The sequence below is a fragment of the Vulpes lagopus genome, chromosome 7 (genome assembly GCF_018345385.1).
Source record: "Vulpes lagopus strain Blue_001 chromosome 7, ASM1834538v1, whole genome shotgun sequence".
In the NCBI taxonomy this organism is placed as follows: Eukaryota; Metazoa; Chordata; class Mammalia; order Carnivora; family Canidae; genus Vulpes; species Vulpes lagopus.
In genome coordinates this window covers 2719354-2745295 of record NC_054830.1, presented here as the reverse complement: position 1 = coordinate 2745295, position 25942 = coordinate 2719354, and the positions used below count along the sequence as shown (strand labels likewise).

The 25942-nt window shown below is 59.6% G+C and overlaps 1 protein-coding gene across 1 annotated transcript; it reads left to right on the top strand.

Annotated features, from left to right (window-relative positions):
* Positions 1 to 259: 259 nt before the first annotated feature.
* Positions 260 to 23879, top strand: MAP2K2 (mitogen-activated protein kinase kinase 2). Its single transcript, XM_041762963.1, has 11 exons — positions 260 to 593; positions 4955 to 5165; positions 10192 to 10338; positions 14731 to 14808; positions 15447 to 15498; positions 15584 to 15708; positions 16330 to 16543; positions 18452 to 18516; positions 19866 to 19927; positions 21008 to 21053; positions 22652 to 23879. The coding sequence occupies exons 1-11, from the start codon at positions 502 to 504 to the stop codon at positions 22760 to 22762; spliced, it is 1203 nt and encodes a 400-aa protein (XP_041618897.1). The 5' UTR covers positions 260 to 501; the 3' UTR covers positions 22763 to 23879.
* Positions 23880 to 25942: the final 2063 nt, after the last annotated feature.

Sequence of the window (25942 nt, the reverse complement as noted above, 5' to 3'; positions counted from 1 at the left end):
CCTCGCTCTGGCTCCGCCTCCCCTGCGCCTCCGCCCAGAGCCCCAGACGCATGCGCAAAGGCGCAGTGGGGAAGCGAGCGAGTGCGCACGCTCCCGGCACCTCCTCCGTAGGTCTCCGCCCCTTTCCCCACAAGAAGGCGGCCCCCGACTGGTGCGCACGCGCCGCGGTGAGGGGCGGGGCCTCGCGGCTCCCGGCGCTGGCTCTCGCGAGAGGCCGGCCCGCGATCTCGTCGCTCCCCTCCCTGCCTTCGGCCTCCCGGGCTCCGGCTGCAGCGTCAGCCTCGGACGGGCCTCCTCGGCTGCGGCGGCGGCTCCTCGGCCTCAGCCCCGGAGCCCCTCGGCGCCCCTCGGCCCGGTCCGCAGCGACGCCTCCGTTCGCCGCCCCGGCGCCCGCCTAGGCCGCAGCCGCAGCCCCGGGCTCGCGTCGGCGCCGCCCGCTCCCGGCCCGCCCCCTATGGGCCCCGGCTAGAGGCGCCGCCGCCGCCGGCCCGCGGAGCCCCGATGCTGGCCCGGAGGAAGCCGGTGCTGCCGGCGCTCACTATCAACCCCGCCATCGCCGAGGGCCCGTCCCCCACCAGCGAGGGCGCCTCCGAGTGAGTGGGCCGGGCTTGGCCGGGGTGAGGAAGGGGAGGGGGTGCCTGAGTAATGAGGTCGGTCGGAGGGGGACACCTGAGAGGAGAAGGTGCAGTGAGTGCTGAGGGGGGTGCAGGGGGTCCCTGAGTGGAGGGGATGGGGTGGGGGCCCTGAGTGCTGAGGTTAGGGCAGGGGGTCCCTGAGTGGAGGAGATGGGGTGGGGGCCCTGAGTGCTGACGTCAGGGCAGGGGGTCCCTGAGTGGAGGGGATGGGGTGGGGGCCCTGAGTGGAGGGGATGGGGTGGGGGCCCTGAGTGCTGACGTCAGGGCAGGGGGTCCCTGAGTGGAGGGGATGGGGTGGGGGCCCTGAGTGCTGACGTCAGGGCAGGGGGTCCCTGAGTGGAGGGGATGGGGTGGGAGGCCCTGAGTGCTGACGTCAGGGCAGGGGGTCCCTGAGTGGAGGGGATGGGGTGGGGGCCCTGAGTGGAGGGGATGGGGTGGGGGCCCTGAGTGCTGACGTCAGGGCAGGGGGTCCCTGAGTGGAGGGGATGGGGTGGGGGCCCTGAGGGCTGACGTCAGGGCAGGGGGTCCCTGAGTGGAGGGGATGGGGTGGGAGGCCCTGAGTGCTGACGTCAGGGCAGGGGGTCCCTGAGTGGAGGGGATGGGGTGGGGGCCCTGAGTGCTGAGGTCAGGGCGGGGGGTCCCTGAGTGTTGACGTCAGGGCAGGGGGTCCCTGAGTGCTGACGTCAGGGCAGGGGGTCCCTGAGTGGAGGGGATGGGGTGGGGGCCCTGAGTGCTGAGGTCAGGGCAGGGGGTCCCTGAGTGGAGGGGATGGGGTGGGGGCCCTGAGTGCTGACGTCAGGGCAGGGGGTCCCTGAGTGGAGGGGATGGGGTGGGGGCCCTGAGTGCTGAGGTCAGGGCAGGGGGTCCCTGAGTGGAGGGGATGGGGTGGGAGGCCCTGAGTGCTGAGGTCAGGGCAGGGGGTCCCTGAGTGGAGGGGATGGGGTGGGGGCCCTGAGTGCTGAGGTCAGGGCGGGGGGTCCCTGAGTGTTGACGTCAGGGCAGGGGGTCCCTGAGTGCTGACGTCAGGGCAGGGGGTCCCTGAGTGGAGGGGATGGGGTGGGAGGCCCTGAGTGCTGAGGTCAGGGCAGGGGGTCCCTGAGTGGAGGGGATGGGGTGGGGGCCCTGAGTGCTGAGGGGGTTACAGAGGGTCCCTGAGTGTTGAGGTCAGTGCAGGGGGTCCCTGAGTGGAAAGGATGGGGTGGGGGCCCTGAGTGGTGAAGTCAGTGCAGGGAGTCCCTGAGTGGAGAGGATGGGGTGGGGGCCCTGAGGGCTGAGGTCAGGAGAAGGCATCCTTGAGTGGTGTGGTCTTGGGGAGAGGGTCCCTGAGTGAAGAAGATGGGGTATGGGGGTCTCAAGGAGTGAAGTGGAGTTGAGGGAGGGTTCCTGACCAGAGAGGATGGGGGGAGGAGTCTTAGTGGTGAATCAAGACATGGAGAGGTTCCTGCAGGGAAAAGGTAGGAGGGAGGCCCCTGAATAGTGAGGTAGAGGGTGGATGGAGGTCCTTGCTTACCAAAGAATGGGGTGAAGGGGTTCCTGAGAGGAGAGGAATGGAGGGGGAGGGGTCCCTCCAGGAGAGGGCAGTTGAGGACTCCCCGAAGGGTAAGATGAGCCAGGAAGCCCTGAGGGGAGAAGACTGGTGGAGGTGTCTCTAAGGGGACAGGGCAAGGTGAGGCCCCAGAGTAGTGAGGTCAACTGCAGGATCCTGGTGGGGAGGGGAGAGGGAGCCTCTGGGGCTGGAGCCATGTAGGCACCTAAGCGAACTGGAGGACTTGCGGAAAGGGGCAGAAAGGAGCATCCGGGGTGGGGTCTCAAGATAGCAGAATCATATTGTGGGAGGGGTACGTGCTGGCCAGGTCCGGCGACAGTGACCCCTTGGCCCCAGAGCCAGTCCCAATGACCTCCGTACTCCTGTTCCCCACGCTCCAGAGGAGCAGGACCGATCCCGAGGCTTCTGGCTGGGATCTATTTGCTGTGATGCTGAAGAGCATGTATGTTGTGTCTTGGGGGGCTTGGCCCCTGTGTCCTGGGTGAGAGTCTTGATGCCTGTGTGTGACCTGACACCTTTTTCTGTCTCTGAGCATGTGGCTTAATGTGGGGACGTGTTCCTTATATTCAAAGGTCCGCTGCCTATTCTAATGACAGGAGAGCACCTTCTTCATTCTCTCCCCCTTTCTCTTCCATGGCTTCTGATTTCCATTCCTTCCAGAACCCCCGGCAGAGAAAACCAGCCATTAGGATTCTAGGGTGTTGGGTTTTTGTTTTTTTTTAATAACCACAGCTGAGTTGCTATTAAATTTAAAGTGGATTAATCAGCTGACTGTAGAATGCATCTTAGATATCACAGGGCAGTGTGAAGACGACTTTTGCAGAGTCTGGCCTCAAAAACTGCCTCTTCAACCCTTCAGGACGGAAGCGTGTCGCGTACATTCATTCCTTCGCCTTCCTTCTTCCGTCCTCCATCCATTCCTCATCAGGTCTTTGTTACCCAGGCATTCAGGGAGCACCTAGTAGGCCCACGGTCCTGGCTCAGCGAGTTGCTACAGTGAACAGGGCTTTGGAATCAGGAAGGATGCAAGTTTGATTCCAGGCACTGCCACTTCCTTGCTTTGTGGCCCACGGGCAAGTTACTTAACCTCTCTGAGCCTGTTCCCTCCTGCATAGGCTGGGACTACAAGGTACATACCTCCCAGAAGGACCTTGAGAATGAAACAAGGTGGTGTTTGTAAAGCCCTGATACGTGCTCAGGAAGTAGCACCTGGCTCCCTGCCTTCTAGTAGCTTTGCTGTACCAGCTCAGATGACTTCCCTCCGCCAGCCACAGGTCATCTTGTATCCAGCCTGTGCCCCTTGCTCAAGCCTCTAAGTTCTAGGCTAGTTATGGTCAAATTTGAGGATTGAAAGGTGTCTGAGAGAGTTCCATTCTTCCAGTTCTCCCCAGCAGGTCTCCCCCAGGTTGGGAGTCGGCCTTGGCTTAAATGCCCTCCGAAATCACTCACAGTCCTTTAGAGATGTTTCTTAGCTGCCCACCCTGTCTGGTCCCGTCACCCACCACCAGCACTCAGAATGTGGCTTGTCCAAATTCAGGGGACCTGTAAGTGTAATATGCGTTTCAGATTCTGTAGCCTTTGTATGAAAAAAAAAAAATAGAAGAAAAGTGTTTATTAATTTGGTTATGTTGATTTCATGTTGAAATTTATATTTTTGGTGGGTGAAATTGAGTATGTTAAAACTAATTTCACCTGACACATCTTTTGTAATGTGTGTAGAAAAAATTTAATTGCGCACATGTTTAAAAAAGTTGCACACATGACTTTTATTCTATTTCTTTTGGGGAGCATTCTATTTCTTTTGTGTGCATTGAGCTAATGTTGCCCACCTGTTACCGGGAGCTGCTTTTGACTCAAGGATTTGGTTCAAAATCAAGGCATTAGTGAAAATAGCTTATTGTCAAAGTTCCTTGGAAAATTCCTCAAATCACCCAGTGAAGTACAGTGTACATGGTTGGTTTTGGGTTTTTTTTTGGGGGGGGGGTATTTATTTGCAAGGGAGAGTGTGCATGAGGTTGGAGGGTCAGGAGGCTGCCGGGGAGGGAGAAAGAATCAGAGAGAGGGGGCAAGAACCCCAAGCAGACACTGCACTGAGCATGGAACCCCTATGGGGCCTGGTCTCACAACCCCAAGATCACAACCTGAGCTGAAACCAAGAGTCAGATGTTCAACTGACTGTGCCACCCAGGCTCTCCTGGTTGGTGTTTTAAGTGACCAGCTCCAGGAATGTTTGTGCATATAAATGCGTAATGTTTAGAGTAGTAGCATAACAGCATGCTGGCTGAGCAGCATGCCCTGGAAACGTCTGCAGTTTACTTCATGCCCCTCTTCATTTCCCCTCAAGTGCCCATGTGTCATCTGTGTACATTAAAGGCACTCATCCTGCAACTTCTGTCTTCTGCCTGTGGTTTTTGCTCTTGGCCCTGAGACCGCTCAGAACAAGTTGGCTCCTCTGTCCCAGCCTAAGCCTTCCCTCACCTGACCCTTGGCTCTGCCGCCCCTGTTCCTGCGTCTCCTTCGGGTATGATCTGGAGTGCTTATGTCAGGAACGGGGACTCCTGGGTCTGCGACTAGGATCACTGAACCAGAGCCGGTCCTGAGGAAAGGGGTGATGTCCTCAGCATAGGACTCAGGTCTGATGCACCCCCATGTCCTTCCAGCCACACATCTGGGGCCCAGCCCGCGGTGGCCTCACCATAAGCTTGGCTGGGCCCAGTCATCTTCCCATAGCCTGCACATTCCTTACTAGCCTTTGCCCTGGGGGTCTTTGCAGAGCAAACTTGGTGGACCTCCAGAAGAAGCTAGCAGAGCTAGAACTTGACGAGCAGCAGAAGAAGCGACTGGAAGCCTTCCTCACCCAGAAGGCCAAGGTCGGGGAACTCAAGGATGACGACTTCGAACGGATCTCAGAGCTGGGAGCTGGGAACGGCGGGGTGGTCACCAAGGTCCAGCACAGACCTTCTGGCCTCATCATGGCGAGAAAGGTGAGAGGTGGTCAGCGAGGGCATGCACTTCATCCTTGCGCTCCACAGCGGTGTGTGGTGGGGCAGGACCCCTGGAAATAGGAGAGGGGTTTGAAAGGTGCAGGCCTGTGCTTTCTGATTGGCTCCTGGGCTTGGAGGGCTCAGGCACTCACCCCGTCCTCAGGAAGAGCCGGTGTCTGGCTAGGACACACAGCAGTGCCCGCCCGCCTCGAGCAGCTCTTCCCTTCAGTTACTGACTTCTGCCTTTCAGGTCTTAAACTCCCATTCTCAGAAATGTCCAGAGTGTTTCGGACTGGCTCCCCCTTTGGGCTCCCAGCTAAGTGGTCAAGAATCTTCCCTGTGAGATACAGGGGCGGGGAGGAGGAGGATGTGACCCTTGGGGATAGTGGCTCCTCCCCACATAATCAGGGGACGTTGTGTGACTAGTTATTCAGCTCATACAGGCATGTTTTCTCAGGCATAGAAAGCCACCTCTTTCTGGAAGCCCATCCTCCTGGAGTTCCACTTGGTGTTCTCAGAAACGCGGCCGCCCCGTGCCCAGGTGGCGTGCACTGCCCTGCCTTTCCTGGGAGCGCTGCGCTCGCTCTCCACAAGGACTTAGCGCTGCAGTGCCTTCCCTCCTGGGACCTGGTTGTGTCCCCTTTTGTGTCCCCTTCTGACAGGCAGCTTTTCCTAAATCGGAGGTGCCCCAGAAATCTCTGGTCTGGCGTCACCCCGCAAATAGGGAATAACCAGGCAGGCATGAGAGTCAGTGGGGGGTGGGGGTAGGGCTGCAAGCAGAGCACTGGCCCAAGTTGGCATCAGGGACCTAGGAGTGTCCCCACCCAGCTGAGCCTTCACCCGAGGGACACCAGTGTGCCTTGTAAGTGTGACTCCGAGGGCTGCTCCACAGCGATGTGGGAGCCTTTGAGGTCAACTTTGGGAGTTTAAACCCGGGGCCCTAGGCTAGTCCTGCCACCCAGTTGCGATGCAGCCCCGACGTGAGTCTCCAGGTTTTCACACTGTCCTTCAGGTGGGTGAGACCTCCGCCGTCAGGCAGCGGGTGGAGGCTGCACGGGACACTGCCAGTTTTACAGCTTTCCCATACTTCCACAAGCCCTCACAATAAAGAGCTAAAAGAGAGTAGGTCCGAGGTACTGGGGAGAAGGACCCCCAGGTTTGTTCTCCGTGGATGTTAAGTGCCCTCGTCGTGTGTGCCCTGAGCGGCCACACGCCTGGCACAGTGTGGGTGTGCGTGTGGGACAGACCCATGCCCACGAACATTTGGTGGACCACACTGACCGAGAAGGCTGGCCGCCTGGCCGTCGTACTGCTCAGGGCTGTGCCTCTGTGATGGCCCAGGGGCCCCGGGCTGGTCCACGGGGGTCAGGGGCTGCCTACCTTCCATCTGGAATGCCAGTTCCCCCAGGAGGCCACAGATGTGGACACAGATGGGAAATTGACGTGGCAAAGTGGTTTTTGCGAAACTGGCTTCCTAGTCCCCTGGAGGGATCCTGCATTCCCAGGTGCAGGGTCTGGATTCCGTGCTTTCCTAGTGCATAAGCTTATCAGATCTCCAAATACAGCCTGCCTGCAGGGTGGAGGTTGGGGGCTGAGGTGGTCCTTTTCTGGGGGGCCAGCACCCTTTGTCGCCAGCATCCTGGCAGCCCCTTCCATCAGCAGAGGATTTTCTTAACCCGAATGAGCTGTAGGGAGAGCACGGAGGCCAGTTATGTAAGCCCCAAGTGAACCAGTCTCGACTTTTATAATCACACTTGATTGTAAATGTTTCCATGACTTGAGCATGGTGTTCGGACTCCGCCTGTGTCCTTCTGAGAGCCCAAGCAGCATTACCTGGGCCAAGAGAGATGTATGATGAATTTAGCATGTTTTACACACGTGCCTTCCTGGAGAGGAGGGAGTTTGGGCCTCCAGTTTGTGCGGGCCTTGAGCGCCTGCCTCTACGATGGAGGTCGTGTGACCTGTGCAAAGCCGTGTCGTGCTTCTGGCTGCCATCCTTCACGCGATTGCTCTGTGTCAGAGCCAGTGTCACGTTGTGGCTTCAGCTCCATTTTAAACATGAGAAAACAGGCAGGTTGGGTCGGTGTCTGAAGTGGGTTTGAACCCTCTCGTGTCTCTCCTTTGCAGTTTACTCGGACTTGATGGGAGCTGTCAGCATTTCACCTTCAGATTTTATTTCCCTCTTTTTCTAGTTTGTATTCCCCACACTCCTCCCACCTGCATTTTTGTAGGAGAAATCCCCTTAAACTGCTAGATGGGCCTTTTTTTTTTTAAGATTTTATTTATTTATTCATGAGAGAGACAGAGAGAGAGGCAGAGACACAGGCAGGGGGAGAAGCAGGCTCCCTGCAGGGAGCCCGATGTGGGACTCGATCCCAGGACTCCAGGATCACACCCTGAGCCGAAGGCAGGCGCCCAACTGCAGAGCCACCCAGGCATCTCCTAGATGGGCTTGATGTGGGGTTTGAATGCTTTGTGCCATTCCTTTGTAACCAGATCCAAGGAGTTTCCATGACCCCAGGGTGGTGACATGGAGGAAGCTTTGGTTTTGGTGTTCTGGGAGCCTGGCCCTGATGCAGACTTGATCACTCACCAGCCGTGTGCCCCCTGAGAACAGGATTGAGCCTCTTGGGACCTGAACCTGCCCATCAGTGCCGTGGGGACAACTATTCTGTCCCTTCCAGATCTTTCATCAGGGTGAAGTGTGAACACGCATGCTCAGAAACATGCCCCTTGCTTCCCATGCCTGTCTTTTCTTCTCCATGTCCTCTCAAGGAGGCTCCTTGGTGATCTGGAAGGCTCTCTCCACAAGCCCAGAAAGAGTGGGCCCGTGATGAGTCCCCACGTCTTCTCTACTGCATCTTTCCAGAAAGCCTCAGATTTCTGTGGCCTTATGTCACATGAAAGGCCCCATCTCTGGGCTCCCATGACCTCTGGGTTTCTGTCCAGTTCTGCCCAGCCCACTCCTCTCCACCCCTTCCTCTTCTGCGGAGCCTGGGGGGTTCTCGCTCCCCAGCTCGGCTGTGGCTCCTGTGAAGTTCCTGGTCAAGAGCTGTACTGTTCGCGGCAGCTGCCCTGGTCAGCCACGTGCACGGAGCCCTTGAGATGTGGTCAGGCCAGCTGAGGTGTGCTGTTCATGCAGAGAAACATGATGCCAAATTTCAAAGGCTCAGTATGGAAAATCTCATGAATATTTTTATACGGATTACATGTTGAAACCGTAATTGTGTAATATATCTCATTGAGCTAAAATACATGAAAAAATCATTTCCCCTGTTTCCTTGTACATTTGTAATGCAGCAACTAGAGGATTTAAAATTAAACACAAGACCTGATTGTATTTCTGTTGGCTGGTGTTGGCCTTCACACCCTACATTGCCATCCATCAGGCTCCACAAGTTCTTCTGGGCTTTTGGGAGCAGACCTTCTGCTTTCCGCATGGACAGCAGCACTTCATCTTTGGACCTAGCATCTCCTGTGTGTGCCTGTTGGGCATCACGTCACAGGTGTGTCCCACCAGAGGAGAGGCCATCCTACCGGCATGGCCATAGGGGTGTGCAGTGCCTGGAGCCCGTGGCCAGAGCTCGCCTTGGCAGGTAGAGGCAGGAGCCTTTGCTAAGGAATCCAAGGAGCCCCAGGCACCGTCGCACTAGGCCTACTGCACTTTTTAAGGTGGCCGGGGTCGTGAGCATGAGCCTGGGAGCCCCCTGCCTGAACTTGGTACTCACCCCTTTGTGCCCTCAGTCAGCTATTTGTTTCCCTGTCCAGAACCCCCACCCCCACCACATCTGTCTGGCCGACTCCCACCTGTCCCTCTAGGCATGCAGCCCCTCCTACTTCCTTTCCCCATCACAGGGTTCTGATGAAATGTCTGTAGGATCTATGGCGACAGGTTCAGACACCCTGGATCCGACAGGCAGGTGGAAATCACTTTTTTCCTGTTCAATTGCAATGGTCGGAGCAGCTGAGATTCTAAGTGGCCAGGACATGGAGCCACGGTCTCAACTCTTTCCTGTTGGGTGTTGCTCTTGGCACTCTGTCACCTGTCCTGCGTCTCTCCAGTCGTTTGGTTTCTCACTGTTGCTGCAGGTGACCATCCCCTCTGCTGACTTGAACTCCGGTGAAAGGAGAGCTAGGATCCTCCTTGGGTGGCGGCCTGAGGCTCCCTCTGTGTCCTCTGTGGCCTGGAAGGATAAGGGCTCCAGCAGCAGGCCCTGGCTGAGAGGGCCTGAGGTCATGGGCATCGCTGGTGTGGGTCCTGAGAAAGGTGGTGCTTTGTATAGTTGGGTGGGAAGAGAATTCTGTTATCGGAGCTCCCTGGAAGCTAAGTGAAAATGTTTGTTCCATTGAGGTTTGTTTTAAAACAGCTTTGTTGGAAAAAAAAAAAAAACAGCTTTGTTGAGATCTGGTGAACATACCCCTTTGTACATACGTATTTTTTTGGCCCTACCTCCCATCCCCCACTTACCCCTTTAAATATATGTAATTCAGTGAGTAGTATATTCACATAGCTATGCAGCCGTCACTACCATCTATTTTAGAACCTTCCATCTCCCTAAAACGCAACCCCATCCCCATCAGCAGTCACCCTGGCACTGCAAGTCCCTTCCCTGCCCGTGAATGAGCCTGTCCTGGACGTGTCACACATGTGGACTCTTGTATCGCGGGCCTCTGTGTCTGGTTCCCTCCCTGAGTGTCCTGTGTTCAGGGTCCATCCCCAGGGCAGCACGTGTGGGCACCTCACCCATTCCTGGCAGAGTAGGGTGCCTGTGTATCTGCTCATCTGTGGGTAGACACTTGGTGGCCTCCACACCTTGGCAGTTGTGAGTCCTGCTCCGTGAACTCTGGTGTGCAAGTTTGTGTGTAGACATGTCTTTTTTGTTCTCTAGGTAAATGCTTAGGAAGCGATTACTTAGTTTTGGTTGCTGTCTTGAGCACATCAAGGGCAGGGGCCAAAGCCCCCTCCTTCCTGGTGCCCTCCGCAAGCGGCCTGGTTGTGAGCCCCTCCCTTCCCTCTCCCTCGCAGCTGATCCACCTGGAAATCAAGCCGGCCATCCGGAACCAGATCATCCGCGAGCTGCAGGTGCTGCACGAGTGTAACTCCCCGTACATCGTGGGCTTCTATGGGGCCTTCTACAGCGACGGCGAGATCAGCATCTGCATGGAGCATATGGTGAGTGCGCCGTGCCCCGGGCTGGTAGGGGGCTCCCTGCCCATCCCCTCCAAGCCCACGTCCTCAGACGCACAGCACGCTTATTTCCAAGGGGTCCTTCTGGAAACACTCCATACCCTGCAAGCACGCATGTGCCTACATCCCTTGGTCTTCTAAGCACGAGACGTTCCCCTCCTTCCAACCTGGCCTCCCCCAGATAGGTGGTGGAAGCTGTTGCCTGCTGGCACGTGGGGAGCCGGCTTCATTTTCCCCACTGTTTGTGTTCTGGCCGTGGCATGTGCCCATAAGGTACTTTATCAAACACTCTCTCGATGGTGGACACAGGTTGTTTACAGCCTGTTCGGAGTGACAGTGTGAGGAATTTCCTGGGGCGAGAGGTGGGCTAGGGTCCCGAGCGTCCTGGGGCGGAGGTGGGCTAGGGTCCCGAGTGTCCTGGGGCAGAGGTGGGCTAGGGTCTCGAGTGTCCTGGGGCAGGAGATGAGCTAGGGGCCCGAAGGCGGAATTGCTGGGCCTGAGGGTATGCGTGGTTAAGACTTTGATGGCTCTGAAGGGAGGGCAGTGATCTGGGCACTCTGTTGAAGGCGAGACCCAACTTGGCGCCCCAGCTCGGGTCCATGGAATCAGAAGCTCCGGGGTGGAACACAGGAGCCGATCTTGTCTCAGACTACCATGGTTGGTTCTGATGAGCCCCCTTGTTAAGAAACTGGTCTTGAACCTCAGAAATGGGTGGGATCCGGTGCAACAAAAGCAGAAGTGGTCAGAGCTGAGGGCCCAGGGAGGAAATGCTGCCGACCCTGTGCTGAGCCTGATTCATCAGGTACGGGGCGGCCTGCCGCCTGGCTATCCAGGCCCCAGGCCCATTGGGGCCCTTGCAAAACCAGGATGCTGTGGCCTTAGGCTCGCAGCTTCAGTTACGCCTCGTAGGCGCAGCACCGTCCCCTCTGACAATTTTGTAACAGAGGCAGGAAGTGAATTTGAGCAAGTGCCCGTGAGACATCGTGACAGCCGCGTGGTGTAAGGCCGCGTGGTGCAACGGGGAGCCCCAGAGAAGGTGCTTCCCGCCCTCCCGCTCCGCCCCTACCTGGCCCCCCGCCCCACAGTGCCCTGCCTCAGACCATCCTCTGCTGCAGAGGGAGCGGGAAAGGTCAGACCCTGAATCCGCCACCCTGCGGGCAGTTACTGCCACGAGAACCTGGGGCGAGAAAGGACAGGGAGTCACTTTGTGGTCTAAGGCGAGCCATCTGGGTCCTCTCCCTGTTCTCCCTGATGGCAGGGGGAGTTCGGAGCAGCCCCTTCTGTTGACGAGAGGGGGAGTGTCACAGCTGGCCGCCTTCTCCTGCTTCTCGTCTCGGGGAGCATGAAGTGAGGTTTTCCGCACACGCATCTGCACCCCACAGCACGAGAAATGCCCAGTGGTCCCAGTTGTTGATTGTGCTCATTCTCTACAGATTCCTAGTTGGGGTTTTTGGGTTGCTCTTGTGTCAGGTGTGGGAGGGCCACGGAGCGAGCAGACGGCGCATCAGTGAAAAGACAGAATCAGGTGAGGTGTGTGCTCGACGCCGCCGCAGAGACGGCTCCCCGTGCGCGGGGCTTGGAGGCCGCTCTTGTAGACTTGGGGATGAGCCTGCTCTTTGGGCAAGGAAGGGCTGAGGACAGCAAAACGATGTTAAGTAATGGGACGGGGAGGCAGCTCGCACCCCACCATCCTCCATGATATTTTCAGGTCATGTAATCTGCTCCGGCGCCACGCCTCATCCCCCGGGCATTCCCGTGTTTGCGGGACACACTTCTACGTCATTCATTCACGTGCCCTGTTGGGGGATGGGGTCAGCTGTCCACTGCACCACTCACCTCCTAACAGCATGACTTGGGACAAGGTTCTGCCTCCCCTAGCCCCAACCCCGTAGAGCTGAGGGTGGTAGTGCCTGCTTCCCGGGGCCAGGATGGGGGTGCAGGGAGCCAATCTTCCGGTGACGCCTGGAGCAGTGAGCAGAGGGGAAGGCTTATCTCCACGTGGGTTTGGGTGTGAATCGGCTCTCATTGGTAGACTCCAGCCCCGCTTGCCAGGGAAGACCCCTAGTTGGCGGTGGGCAGCGCAGATGGAACCTAGGGGGGGTGAATGCACCTGGCCAGTACACGTTGGTGCCTGGGGCTTAGAGACAGCGGGCTGGTGGTTTCCCAAGGGCAAGGGGCTGTCACTGGGGTGACTCCTGGCATGGACCCCACAGACAGTGGGTAGTGGGTGTCCCAGGGGGCAGCTTACTGACTGTTCAGAAGCACCTCTGGGTGTTTCCTGGAGTCCAGTCCCATCTGAAGCATGTGCTCCCTTGTACAATAGTGAAAAGTCACATGTCTGCCAGTGAGGGAGAGGTAAGAACCCTACCTGGCCACTTGGCAGAGGGAGAAAAATCCCCGAGGAGAAAATATGCATAATGTGAACCCACTTAGATACAATTTTTAAACTCCCGTGTATTTAGATACAATTTTTAAACCCCTGTGTATATTTCCCTGTGCATGTGGATGCCCATGCAAATACATAGAAGGATCTGGAAGTCACACTTCAGGGATGGCAGGAAGAACTGCTGGGAGAGAGAGAGCACTGGCGTGAGCGGGGGACGAGGCAGAGGGAGAGTCTCAAGCAGACTCCATGCTGAGCAGAGCCCAACGCGAGGCTCGATATCAGGACCCCGAGAGCATGACCTGAGCCAAAACCGAGAGTCGGACGCTTAACCACTTGAGCCACCCAGGCGGCCCTAGAGTTGAGTTTTTTTATAAAAAGAAACTCATATACCACTTACTTCAAAGTGCAATTTCCAGAATATTTAGAGCACATACACAAAATGAAAGTGTGTGACACTCCGCACAGCGTGAGATTTGGGGTCGGAGGACCCAGTGGTGCTATCTTCACCACTTCCTGTCAGCGTGACTTGAGCAATTTACACTCTTCCTCATGTGGACCAGGGGGTCTCATCCGGAAATGATCCTACCCCAGGGGACACTGGGCCGTGTCTGGGGACATCTGTGGTTGGCAGGAGTGGTGCAGGGGGCAGAGCAGCCATAGAGAGAACAGAACTGTCCGCCCACCGGGCTTTTCAGCTAACTGGCGAGGTTCCCACGCGGGGCCTGGCCTGCCCTGGCCTCTCTGGGGATGTTCTCCCCCGACGTCCTCATTTATAAACCTACCACAGCTCCATAAAGGTTCAGAACGAGAAGAGCTGTGTTGGGAGGCAGGGTTATAGTCTTAAAAGAATTTGTTTGTATTCTTTAAAGGTTGCTTGACATTTTGAGCAAAAAACAGGAAGGACAGAAGGAACTCCCCCTGGTCCTGCAGGCAGAACTGGGCTGAGCCAGGATACCTGGTTCCGTGGGTTTCTCCCGGGCACAGTCACCCTCTCTGTGGGTCTTACACCCTTAGTCTGGAAGTAGTTGGGAGAGTCATGTGCAGGTTGTAGAAGCTTCAAAGAGTGTTGGGTTTTCTAGAACTCCCACCCATGGCCGTTTTAACTGAGCAAGGCTGGGAGACGGGAGTCCCAGCATCCGGGGGCCTTCAGGCTTCCCCACCCCCTCCTGTGGCAGCCTGGAGCCTGGTAGAGAAAGCACCTTCTCTGCAGCTGCCCAGCCGTGAGTTCAGATGTTGGCCCGTGGTTGGAACTCCATGTGTCCACCTAGCGTCTTGGGGGACCCAGCAGGGACCCCTGCCTGGGTTTGATCTCCAAGTTGATTGTCAGGTGCCCCGTGGACTTGAGGCCAGCCTGGCGTAGGGAGCTGCCAGGGAGGACATGTGTCCTGTCCTTTGCAGGACGTGCCTGTGCACAGCGACAAGCACAGGGCAAGACCTAAGGGACGGGGGCAGGGGAGCAGGGAGTGGGCAGCGGCGGCTCCAGGCCTCACCTCCGGGCTCTCTGTTTCTGTTCCACTGGGGCTGCCACAGGCTAGCAGGAGTAGAACCCAGGCCCCAGGAGCCTGCGGTCGAGCTCTGGCACCTTCGCGGTTGCTCTGGTTGCAAGCCTGGCGACGCCGCTCTGCCTGCTGCTGCCATGGCAACCTGGGGAAGGGGCAGCTGAGTCACGGCGGGGGTTCCCGGAAGGCAGGGCTGCCTGGGGAGCGCGCTGGCACCCTGGTTGCTTCCTTACTGGATGGGCCCTCCTGAGGTCCTGGAGGTGGCAGGGGCTGAAGGAGGCCCCACTCTGAGCCAGCGGGGGGGCATTTGGCTGTGGTCTGGCCTCTATTTCCTGTGGAGGAAATTGAGCTCCAGCTCACCGGGAACTGGGGAAATGCTTCGCTCTCATACCTGCTGTTCTGCGTCCCTCTGGGAATCCTTCTCTGCACTGTGGGCCCTGCCTGGCCGACTGCTCAGCACGGCTTGCCTTTTCTCTTCTGTGCTGACCCTAGGATGGCGGCTCTCTGGACCAGGTGTTGAAGGAAGCCAAGAGAATCCCTGAGGAGATCCTGGGGAAGGTCAGCATTGCGGTAAGTGTGCGGGCTCCGGCTCCCCCGCAGGCCACTGCCACACTGGGCTGTGTCCACAGTCCTGGCCCCGCGCTCTGTGTGGGTTTATTCTTAACCTGCCCCCTTACACCTTACGTGTGGCCAGAGTTGGACAAACCGCTGGAACCAGGTGGTGTGGCCCATGCCCGTCTCTGCAACTGCGGGGCTGGCAAGGGGCATCTCTGTAAAATGCACACGATACTTCCCTGCCCCTATAGGGTCCCAGCCACGTGGTATCCCACAGTGCTGTCATCACTTACGGGGCCTCACCGTAAACCCAGCATGGAAGCATTAGACAGACAATGCCCGTTGGGCTTGTGTGACCCTCAGGGCAGGGCAGCCGGGTTGTACACCCCCAGCCCTCCTGCTGGACCCTGGGCCGGAGCCTGGGCCTGGCCCTGGCCCAGTCCCTGCTGAGTGTCTGCCTGGCAGGTGGGCAGTGGGTGAGGGTGGGTGAGCCGGGCATCTGCCCGCAGGCCTGGGACGCTGTGGCCGTCCCTGCCACTCTCACCTGCTCCGTCCCTCAACATGGGGGCTCCCTGAACTCGTGCCAGACAAGCAGCCCCTCAGGTCTGCCTGGGGCACTGCCCTGCTGACCCATCTCTGGGGCTCCCCCTCAGGTTCTCCGGGGTTTGGCGTATCTCCGGGAGAAGCACCAGATCATGCACCGAGGTGAGCCGGGTGGGGACACCTAGGGGTCGAGTGGGGCTGGCAGGCAGGCCGGGCCCGCCTCACCTGCAGCTGCCTCTGCCCTCAGATGTGAAACCATCCAACATCCTCGTCAACTCCCGAGGGGAGATTAAGCTGTGTGATTTTGGGGTGAGCGGCCAGCTCATCGACTCCATGGCCAACTCCTTCGTGGGAACTCGGTCCTACATGTCTGTGAGTCCGTCTGTACCCTACCCTGTCCTGTCAGCACTTCCCTGTTTTCCAGAAGATTTTGCAAAGCTTGAGGTTTTCCCAAATACACCGTGTTTCTGCAGGGTTTCTCCTTTCCGTCCAGATTCTAGCAGCGGTTGTCTCCTTGATCAGGGTTTTCGCTGGAAATGCCTGGTTGCTTTCTGCCAGCAGTAAGAGATGGGTCCAGGAGAGCGGTCAGTTAGTTTCTGAGCCAAGAGACTACCCCTCAGGTATCTCAGGAAACGTCTGGGTGATCCCAGGAGCGGACTCTGAGAAGTTAGTTTTTTGGACTGTTATGGAAAAGGAGGCATCCCGCTGTCTTCCCTGGGTTGGTCATCCTTTTCCAAAAGTGCAAAAGATTTGGGTGTTGAGCACTGTTGTCAGTGCTGGCTGGGAGCTTCGCTGCCCCACAGCAGGTGCAGGGAGAAGGTGGAGTTGCTTTCTTTCCGTTGCCAGGTCTCTAGAGGGCGGCACGGACCAGGATGGGGCTGCAGGGGGAACAGTGTCGGTGGCAGGATGGCCAGGGACCCCGTGAGGGCTCCTGATGGAAGCCCCAGGTCCCAGCCACCATCCGGGCATTTCTTTGCTCTTTCTCGCCGACAGCCAGAGCGGTTGCAGGGCACTCATTACTCAGTGCAGTCGGACATCTGGAGCATGGGCCTGTCCCTGGTGGAGCTCTCCATTGGAAGGTACCCCATCCCGCCACCAGATGCCAAGGAGCTAGAGGCCATCTTCGGCCGGCCCATGGTTGACGGGATAGAAGGAGAGCCTCACAGCATCTCACCACGGCCGAGACCCCCTGGACGCCCCATCAGCGGTATGGCCTGAATCTGGAACTTAGCATTTGGACAAGCAGTGATGCCCACGTGGGGAATGCAGTGCCCGAAGGTGGCAGCTGCCTCCCCTCTGGCCCCTCTCAGCACCACCTGTCCCCCTGGGTCACGCTGGCTGTGGTCAGCAGTCCGCAGATGGTCCCGAGGCTTCTGGGGACAGTTCCCCAAACCGGTGCCGTTCAAGGCAGCTGCGTGTGTCGTGGCCAGCTGGGGTGGGGGGGTGGGGGCGGTTCTGGAGAGAACTCCTCAGCCGAGCCACTGGTTGGGTGGGTTTTCCAACATTTTATCACAGAAATGTTCAAACGTAGAGAATGGCCTGTAAGGATTGCCCAGCGAGCCACCCGTATGCCCACCGCCTGGACGCTGTAGCTAACGTTCTGCTGTTTGAGCCGGGCCTTTCAGAAACTGAAACTAACTTGTCTCAATTTCCTTGGGTGGCCTGTCCCGACACACCGTGTGAGAGGGGACTAAGGCTGGGGGGCCCCGGGGGTCACCTGGGCTCCCAGAGGACTCTCCATGCCTGCAGTGGTCCCCTGGGAGGTGGGGGGCTCCCCAGGGGACCCCTGAACCAGAGGAGTTCAGGCTGACCTTCTGACCATCTTGGAGGTGGGGGTGGGGAAGGGTTATGGCGGGGGCAGCATAACTAGGAAGCGGCGCTGAAGATTCGGATTTCTTTAAGTCAAGTGACAGGAAGGGAGTTGAGTTGAGTCTGAAGGAATGTGCAGCGGAGTGCGGTCGGGCTGCGCTTGTCTGATACCAGCTTTATTGAGACCGACTTCGTGCTCCCCAGGACTCACTTGTGGAATTGTGTATCTTCACAAGGTTGTGCCAGCATAACCGCTGTCTAGTTCCGAATGTTCTCATCACCCCAAAAGGAAGCCCCATCCCTGTTAGTCGTCACTCCCCCTCCTCCCTGGCCCCCATGAACCCCCTTCCCATCCGTGGAGGAGCCTGTCCTGGACGTGTCACACACGTGGACTCCCACCCCGTGGGGCCTGCTGTGTCTGGTTCCCTCCCTGAGTGTCATGAGCTCGGGGTCCGTCCCCCGGGCGGCGTGGGTGCCTCGCCTTTGTCCGTGGCCATGTAGTCCCGTGTGTGGTGGACCGTGTTGTGTTATGTGTCTTCACCGCTGATGGACACAGGCCATCAAATAGTTGCATTTATGGTATTTTCAAGTCTAGCTCCTCTTTCCCTGGTGCCAGACCCACATCGCTGGGGTGTCTTGATTTTCTCTGCGGGGAGAACCCCACCCCCACCCCCATCCGTGTCCTCGGGCCCTGGCTCCGTCCCTCCCAGCACCAACTCCCAGATGGCAGCACGGGTGTTCAGCTGCGGCCCCATCCCAGCAGGGAGGAGTGGCGGGCCATGCCAGGCCACCTTTGCCTGCCAGCACCTCCCCCAGCCCCGGCCTGCATGCCCATTTCAGGACGGGACAGAAGGCGAAAGTCCAGCTGCCAAACCTGTCCCTGGCCAGCTGGGTCGAAGACAGGGGTCAACTCCCCTAGCCGGTTGTCCATTCTGGGCAGCATTTGGGGCCTGATGCTGCTTCACCCGCAGCTCCCTGCAAGGTCACGCTGCCGTCCTTGCTCTTGGTCAGCACCACCCCCCACACCCTGCCTGTGCGCCAGAAACCAGGGGTTGTGACTTTGGCACAGCCTGGAAGCAGCACCGTGCCAAACGTGTGACTTCTCAAAAAACGCTCCTGTTCATTTTGGTGTTTTGTTTTGTTTTGTTTAATTCACCGGAGGCTCAGAAAGAATCTGGTTTCCCAAGAAAGCAAGTTCCATAGCAAGGAGCCCGGCCAGGGCACCTCCCCTGGTTTGGGCCCGCGTGGGGGGAAGGGTACTCGGCCGACGCGCGCCTCACCCCTGTTTTTGTCTCTGCCCTGGCAGGTCATGGGACGGACAGCCGGCCAGCTATGGCCATCTTCGAGCTGCTGGACTATATTGTGAACGAGGTGCGTACCCGAAGCCCCTCTGGCACGTCTTCACACGGGCGGATTAAGCTCTTCAACTTGAAATTCCTTACCCGAAGGAAGGGAATTCCACACAGGGACTGGGTTTCTCTTGGGAAGGGGTGGAGGGCGGGACAGGGACCTCTATCAGGTGTGGAAGTGCATGGCCTTCCGCCCTACTGCCCAGGTCCCCCACTCTCCAGGAGTTTATGCCCCCATATAGCATGTGTGTGTGTGTATCGGGGTGTGTAAAGACAAACCTGATGTTCCTGCCATACCCCTCCAAAGGCTGTGGCCCTGGAGCCAGCCCGCCAGCCCTCCCCAGAGCTGTCACCTGGTAGCTCTCTGAGCTTCTTGGAGCCCGTGTGGTCCTGAGTGATCCGCTGCCTCAGGGAAAGTTCAGGGAAGGAGGCACGGAGGGCCCGGCCCACCAGATCGTCCTCCCCTCCGTGTGAGCAGCTAGTGGGACTTGTACAGACGAGTAAGCTGCAGCTGAAGCATGGGAGCGGCCTCCTCAGGCGGCAGCTGGAAAGGAGCAGAGCGGGCCCTGACCCCACAGCCCGCCTCTCACAGGTTCTGTGGGCTGAAGAGTGCCTGCGGTGGCCCTTTGGAATCAGGGCAGAGAAATGGGGCAGCCGGGCTGCCCGTGGCACTGGCTTGGTGCGGGGCTCAGTGTTGAGGTGAGCGGCTCAGAGCAGGGCTGGTGATGACAGAACAGGACGGGCTGGCTCTGGTGACACAGCGTGCCCTGCACCTGGCAGCCACACCTAGGCCCGGCAAGCACGTCCTCCCGGGGAGCCTGCCGGCACCTCCCACCCCCAAATGGGAGGAAGGCTCTGGGTTTCACCGGGCAGTCTGCCCGCTGCCTCCCCTGACAAGGGCCTGACCCTGCACACAGCTGTCCCCACCCTGGCACATGTGTACTGGGCCAGGCTGCTCGCGCTTCTGGAGCTAGCTGCCCCACCCCCACCCCACCCCCCAGTGCTCCAGAACCCCAGCTGGAGACAGTGGCCCAGAGTGTGACACGTCCCTAAAGTGAGGCTGGGCCCTGTTCTCCTTCCTCCTGGAACCAGCTATGATCCCGAAACCGGAGCTTTCCATAGAACCCCGAAGACCCTAGCCAAGTTGGCAAGGCGGGTGACAGGGCCTGCAGGAAAGCTGCCAGAAGGTGGGGGGTGGGGGGTGCCCCCTCTAGCCAGGTGAAGGGACTGGGGCCAGGAAAGTTGCCTTTTGAGGGCCCCCAAAAAGTGCTGTGCTGTCCTCATGGGTTCAGGGCCAGGAAGCACCTTCTCCCTGTGATTCTCCAACCGCCCTTGAGCATCTGACCCCCACCCCTTTGCTGTCTCCCACAGCCGCCTCCCAAGCTGCCCAGTGGTGTCTTCACCCAGGACTTCCAGGAGTTTGTAAATAAATGGTAAGGTGGCACCACCTCCAACACGGTCTCGGGGCGGGCCGGGGCAGGGTGCCAGGCCGTCGGAGGCCCCGCCTGCCTCCTGGGATAGCTGCCCACACCCCGGCTGCCGACCCAGAGGCAAACTTCCTTCTTGGTCTCGGCTGGATCGACTGTGGGACTGCTGGTGGGTAGAGGTATCTGGGGGACACCTGGAGCTCACCTGAGAACCTGGGTAGTCGTGGTGTCCAGCTGCTGTCCCCCATCTTGTCCTCAAAGCCCAGAACAAACCAGGATTTCAGATCTTTGGAAATGCCATTCCCGCCTTGCCTTCCACCAGCAGCCATCCCGGTTTCCTAATCCCTCAGCTCTGTAACCCACCAGTGTCCAAACAAGCTTTTCATGTCGGGTTCTGGCAAGTGGCCAGCTGTTCTTGATGCATCAGCATGGGCCCGGGGCGAGCAGGCCCAGGACCAGGAAGGCCGCCCCCCTCACCGTGAGGGCAGTCCTGCGCGGCAGGACGGGTGGAGTCGGCCAGCCTCGCTGCTGCCTGGGGACTGCATCATGCAGCAGCAAACCTGCTCCTGGCGGTGAAGGCACCACCGGCCCTTTGCACAACCGCTGGCCAGCATGCTGCCGCAGAAACCCAATCATCTGTGTAAATGTTTTTCTACCCCGTGCGTTTTTGTTTGCGTCTGAACGGCCACTGTTTGTCCTCAGGCCAGTTTAAGCAACTGTTTTTAGGGGCAGTTCTGCTTTTTTATGAGGGGAAAAGTTCCATTTTGACATACTCCCGAATTGGGGGGATTTATTAGCAGTGTGGCTATGTTGGCTCTAGGCCTTAGACTGAGCAGCGGCCAGGGTGTCTCCACAGCCTTTGCCCTTCCCTCTTGTCCTGGTTGCCGACCCTTGCCCTTCCCTCCCCAGGAGTCTTGGTCTTACACCAAAGGAGTAACAGAGCAGATTCTGTTCCCTGCTGCGTCCAGATCCAGATAGGCCAGGCACGGGGACTGGGCTGGCCTATTACGGCTCAAAACGCGAGTTCCCGTGGCCACTGACTAACTGCCCTGCCTTGTCTCCCTCGTTCTCTGTCTTCCTCTCCAGCCTAATAAAGAACCCAGCAGAGCGAGCAGATCTGAAGATGCTCATGGTAAGTGATCCTGGGGGGCACTGGCTCACCCCGGGGGGAGGGCAGACCGCAGCCAGCCTTCGAGCGGGCTCGGCCTCCTGGGGCGCGTGTCGAGCTGGAGAGCCCCGGTGGTGTCCTGACTCCATTAGCGGGGTGGTCTAGAGCAGCCGGGGCACCGTTGGTATGGAACAGCCCTGGCCGCAGGCATGGCCAGGGCTGTTATTGGGAGTGGTGGCACCCTAAGACCTCTGTGCCGCTCCTGCCTCGAGCACGGGGGCCCCGCAGGTCAGGGAGACCCAGGGCCCGCCAGCCTGCCTGTGAGTCCACGCTGTCTGATGCCCTTGAGAGCAAGGTGGGCGTCGGAGCTGCCTTTTCCCAGCCGGTGGGGGTGGGCTGCAAGCCCGTTGACGTGTGGCCTCAGTGGGCCAGGCACGTTCAGCGCCCTCCACTGCCAGCTCTCCTCACCCACACCCCTGCCGCGCCCGGGGCAGCCCGCCCTTCACATGCCTCCCCACACGAGACCGTGCCCGTGACAGTCACAGGTGCCGGCTCTCCGTGTCAGGCGTCTGAGCATCAGAACAAGAGCCCCTATTCACTGTCGGGACGCGGTCTTTCCAGGAGGGAGCCTCTAGCTCGGGGCCTCTGCAAAGGACAGTCCTCCCCAGGGGGCACGTGCCGGGCTCCTCGCCGCTGGCGTGTCTCCAGCCTGAGGTCACGGCATCAGTGCCTCCCTTAGTTTCAGGGCTAGCCAGCATCTCCTGGTTGCGGGCGCCACCAAGAACACCGTGTGGGAAGGGTTGGTGTGTCCTGGTTCTTCCAAGAGTCTTGTCAGCTGTAGGGAGTTTCCAGTCTGTGTGTTAGAGCCACACATGACGTCACAGGTGCACGTTCGTTGTGTGATATACAAATCTGTGACCTAGAGAAGGTCCTCGATGCTGAAGGCCCCGTGGGGCCCCCGAGCCTCTGCCCCACCTAAACCGACGTTGTAAGTGGCCCCGCTGTGGCCCCAGACCATGGAGTCCTGCCCCCCCGTCCAGTCGTCCCCAAGCCTGGGAGTCTCATGGGGGACGAGACCTCCTCCCGTGGACCCAAGCCCCCATCCTGCCCGTCCCCTGCACACCCTGTGGGGACAGCATTGCTCACTCCCCCAGCCTCAGGCCAGGAACCTCTGGCGCACTGCTGTCCCCACGGGAACTCTGTCGGTGACTTAAAACGAAACAGAACGTAGGCTCCTGTTCTTCAGCCACAGGAGCCATATGTCACGGGCTTGGGAGCCTCACGTGGCCAGTGGCTGCCGCAGCAGACAGAGCAGCAGGAGCTTACTGGCATCACGGAGGCTTCTGTTCAGATCGGATGCTCTTGCTGGGGCGACTGTCCCCAGGGGCCCCGGGCGGGGGCGGTGCATGTTTGGAGACATTTGTGGGCTTCACGATGGGGGCACTCTTGGCATCATGGGGATGGGGCCGGGGATGCTGCTCAACCCCCAGACGGTGACCTGGGCCCGACGAGCGCAGGGTACCCTCTGGCTCTGGCTTCCTGTGCGCCACGCGCCCGCCGGCCATCCTCCTTGCTGCAGGCGCTGCCGGCCGGTCGTTGACGCACCTGTCCTCTCCTTGCAGAGCCACACGTTCATCAAGCGGTCCGAGGTGGAAGAGGTGGATTTTGCCGGCTGGTTGTGTAAAACGCTGCGGCTGAACCAGCCCAGCACGCCCACGCGCACCGCCGTGTGACGGGGTCCCGCGGGTGACCTGTCCGCCGTCCCACCTGCGCCCCGCCCCTCCCGCCCAGGACAGGCCAGCGCCTCCTCTCCCCACCCCAGCCTCTCCCTCTGCCTTCCGCGGAGCTGCCCACATACCCCGCGGTGGACACTGAGCCCCGCTCCCGCCTGTCCCAGCTGGTGTGGCCTCCGGTCCCCAGGGTGGGTGACGCTGCTCGCGGGGTCTTCTCAGACCTGCTTACTTAGGTTTCAAACAAAACAGGGAAAGAAAAAGCAAGCTGTGCCCGTTGTACTTGGCGTTCCCTTTGTTCTGGGGGTCGGCCTCTGCTGCAGCCGCGGGGGGTTAGAGGGGCAGTAGGGGACGCCGCAGTCTCCAGGGGAGGCAGCCTCAGAGGGAGCCTCGCGCTCCTGCGTGTCGTCCCCCTCGTCCGACATCCGCCCGTGGAGGTGGTCGTGGGGTCCACTTCCTCCCCCTTCCCCTACCTCTTGTCACGCCGCTGACCCACCTGCCCCCAGGAGGGACCCGCTCAGCCCCTCCCGGGCTTCAGGGAACAGACTCTTCTGACTCTTGACGGCAGCGGCCGAGCCGACGGTGGCAGAAGGAAGTGGCGGGCTTCGCAGCTGTCGGTGTGGCTGAGGAGCCTCGCAGATCCGGCAGAGGAGGCCTGCGCTGTCCCCACGCCCGCAGGCCGCACATGTGGGCAGGTGTCTCCCTGTGTCGCCTCTGCTCGCCCAGGGGATCGGAAGTGACTGCCCAGGCCCTCGCAGGCCCGCCGCGGCTGCTGGGAGAGGGGAGGGGTCCTGTGTCCGACGGGAGGCACATGCACACGGCTCAAGCCCCGGGCCCGGCCGCCCCGCCCGGAGGGAGAGCAGGGCCGCTTCTGAGGCTTCCCCTCGCCCCCCTCCAAGCTCTGAAGACGGCGAGGCTGGGGGCCACCCCCCTAGGCACTGTGACGGCTCTTGGGTCCCAGCTGCTCTGCGGGGCGGCCTTTCCAGGCTCCTGTGCTTTTTCCTGTGGACACCAAAGAGGAGACGAGTTGCTGGCTCCTTCCACCGGCTTCCCAGGTTTCCGCCACTTCCATCCCCAAAGTCTCACCTGGTTGAGGGGAGAATAAAGAAGATACCCCGAAGTCCGCCAGTGTCGCTTTGTGGGGCCTGGGAAAGAGGGTGTCAGTGTCTGGGTGGCAGGGGCCAGCGCTGGTCACCACGATGGGCCGCGTCGCTGGGCCCATCTGCACCCGCCCGGCTGCACCAAGGCCCCCGAAACACGGCTGGGTCCTGAGGGCTTGCGGAGGATCTGGAATCCGCAGGGTAAGGCCTACGGGGTGGATGAGGGGCACCTCCAGGTTGACCCCAGAAAGGTGGTGCCGCGTGGCAGGACCTTCTTGTCCCTTCTGCCCCAGACCAGGCTCCTGGGAAGCCAGGAGCTCGCCAGAGCCGGGAGTACCTAGGCCAGCACCCCTGGGTGAGTCCCCACCACCCCGCAGTCCCCTGCACACACCCTGCAGGCCACCGGCCAGCCAGACCCGGGGACGGGGCCCCTGTTGCGGGGGAGCCGGCTCCTCGTGGGTTGTGCAGGAGCTGTTTTGGGGTCTCCTGATCTCCTGACGGGGTCGGTGGAAGGTGGCCCCTAGGAAACGGAGTGTTTTGTGCAGCTGTGTTGGGGTTTCCTGGCTCTTGAAGGATCCTGACAGCGCCTAGGACGGGAGCCGGAATGAAGACCCCGCCTCCGTGTCCAGGGGCCCCTGAGGACACAACCCCCGGGACCCTTAACACCCCGTCTTTCTGACCTCTGTGTCCAAAAATGGGGAGACGCATCAGAGCTTCAGAAGCTTGCACGCTGGGTGTGCTCACTTGTTGTCTCCGCCTTCTTACTCCTGTGTTTGCTTTGGAGGAAGATCCCGTGGGCCTTGTCCCCGCGCGCTGCCTTCGTCCTCGGGAGGGCACCTCAGGCCAGCACGCGAGCCGTGCCTGCGTCCCCGCCTGGCTCTCCTCCGCAGAGTCCTGAGCGGCCCCCCCCGGGAAGCCCCCCGGCTCCGTTCACCCCCGCTTGGGCTCCCTCCTCCGCGCAGGGAGAGGTGGGTCAGGGCGAGGGCCCCCAGCCGGGGTCACCGCCCGGCCCTCGCGTGCCCTTGCAGCGCCGAGCTAACCTCCTGCACCCGCGTTCATGACGGGGCGAGGCAGGTGGAGGTAACCTGATGGTGTTGCAGTCGCCCCGGTAGAGGCAGTGTTACATTTTACGGGAGAAATTAGCAATTTGGCCTTCCTTTTACTTATTTATTTACTTTTTTATCTTCCACGAAGTCTTTGGAACCGACGTGTCCTTTGCTGTCACAGCACACCTCGGCCCAGAGCAGTCACATCACGGGGCCCAGGGGCCGCATGTGGCCAGGAGCTGTGTCGGGCAGCGCAGGCCCGAATGGGCTGTGCTCTGTGTCCACTCCGGCCGTCAGCCCACTGGGCCTCAGCCTGGGGACCCGGGGCCATGGCAGGACATCTGTGGTGGTCCCACAGGGAGCTGCTGGTATCTGGTGGGTGGGGCCTCGGGTGCTGCTCCGCCCCCACGGCGCCCGGGTCAGCGCAGGACGACCCCACAGAGAAGGATCCCAAATGGCCATGGTGTGGGGTGGGGGGAGACCCTGCATTAATTATTTGGAAAAGAAATTGAGTCCAGCCTCTGCACACACTAGATGCCAGAGTAATTCCCCAGGGGTCAGAGGGTACAACCAGGGTGACCCAGCGACTGAGTCACCCCCTCCCTTCTACTCAGTGTTTATGTTTACTGATTTTTTTAAAGATTTTATTTATTCCTAAGAGAAACAGAGGGGCAGACCCAGGCAGAGGGAGAAGCAGGCTCCCTGCGGGGAGCCCTATGCGGGACTCAATCCCAGGACCCCAGGGTCACGCCCTGAGCCAAAGGCAGACGCTCCACCGCTGAGCCCCCCACGTGCCCCTTATTTAAGTAAGCTGTACGTGGGGCTCGAACTCTCAAAGCTGAGAGCCGCATGACCCTCGAGGTGCCACGTGTGCAGCCTCCCAGGACCCCAGTTGTCAGATGACTGTGGAAGGCAGTGCGTGGGGGTCGGTGGAAGCCCTAACCCAGGGTCTCACCCAGGGCAGTCCTGCCCCCAGGGGACACTGGGTAATGCCTGGGGACCTCTGTGGTGGTCACACCGGGGAGCTCCTGGCATGC

Coding starts and splice junctions, on each gene's coding strand:
- MAP2K2 (XM_041762963.1), top strand. CDS start 502: ATGCTGGCCCGGAGGAAGCCGGTGCTGCCGGCGCTCACTATCAACCCC. Junction 5,166..10,191: donor GCCTCATCATGGCGAGAAAG/GTGAGAGGTGGT, acceptor TCTCCCTCGCAG/CTGATCCACCTGGAAATCAA. Junction 10,339..14,730: donor GCATCTGCATGGAGCATATG/GTGAGTGCGCCG, acceptor TGCTGACCCTAG/GATGGCGGCTCTCTGGACCA.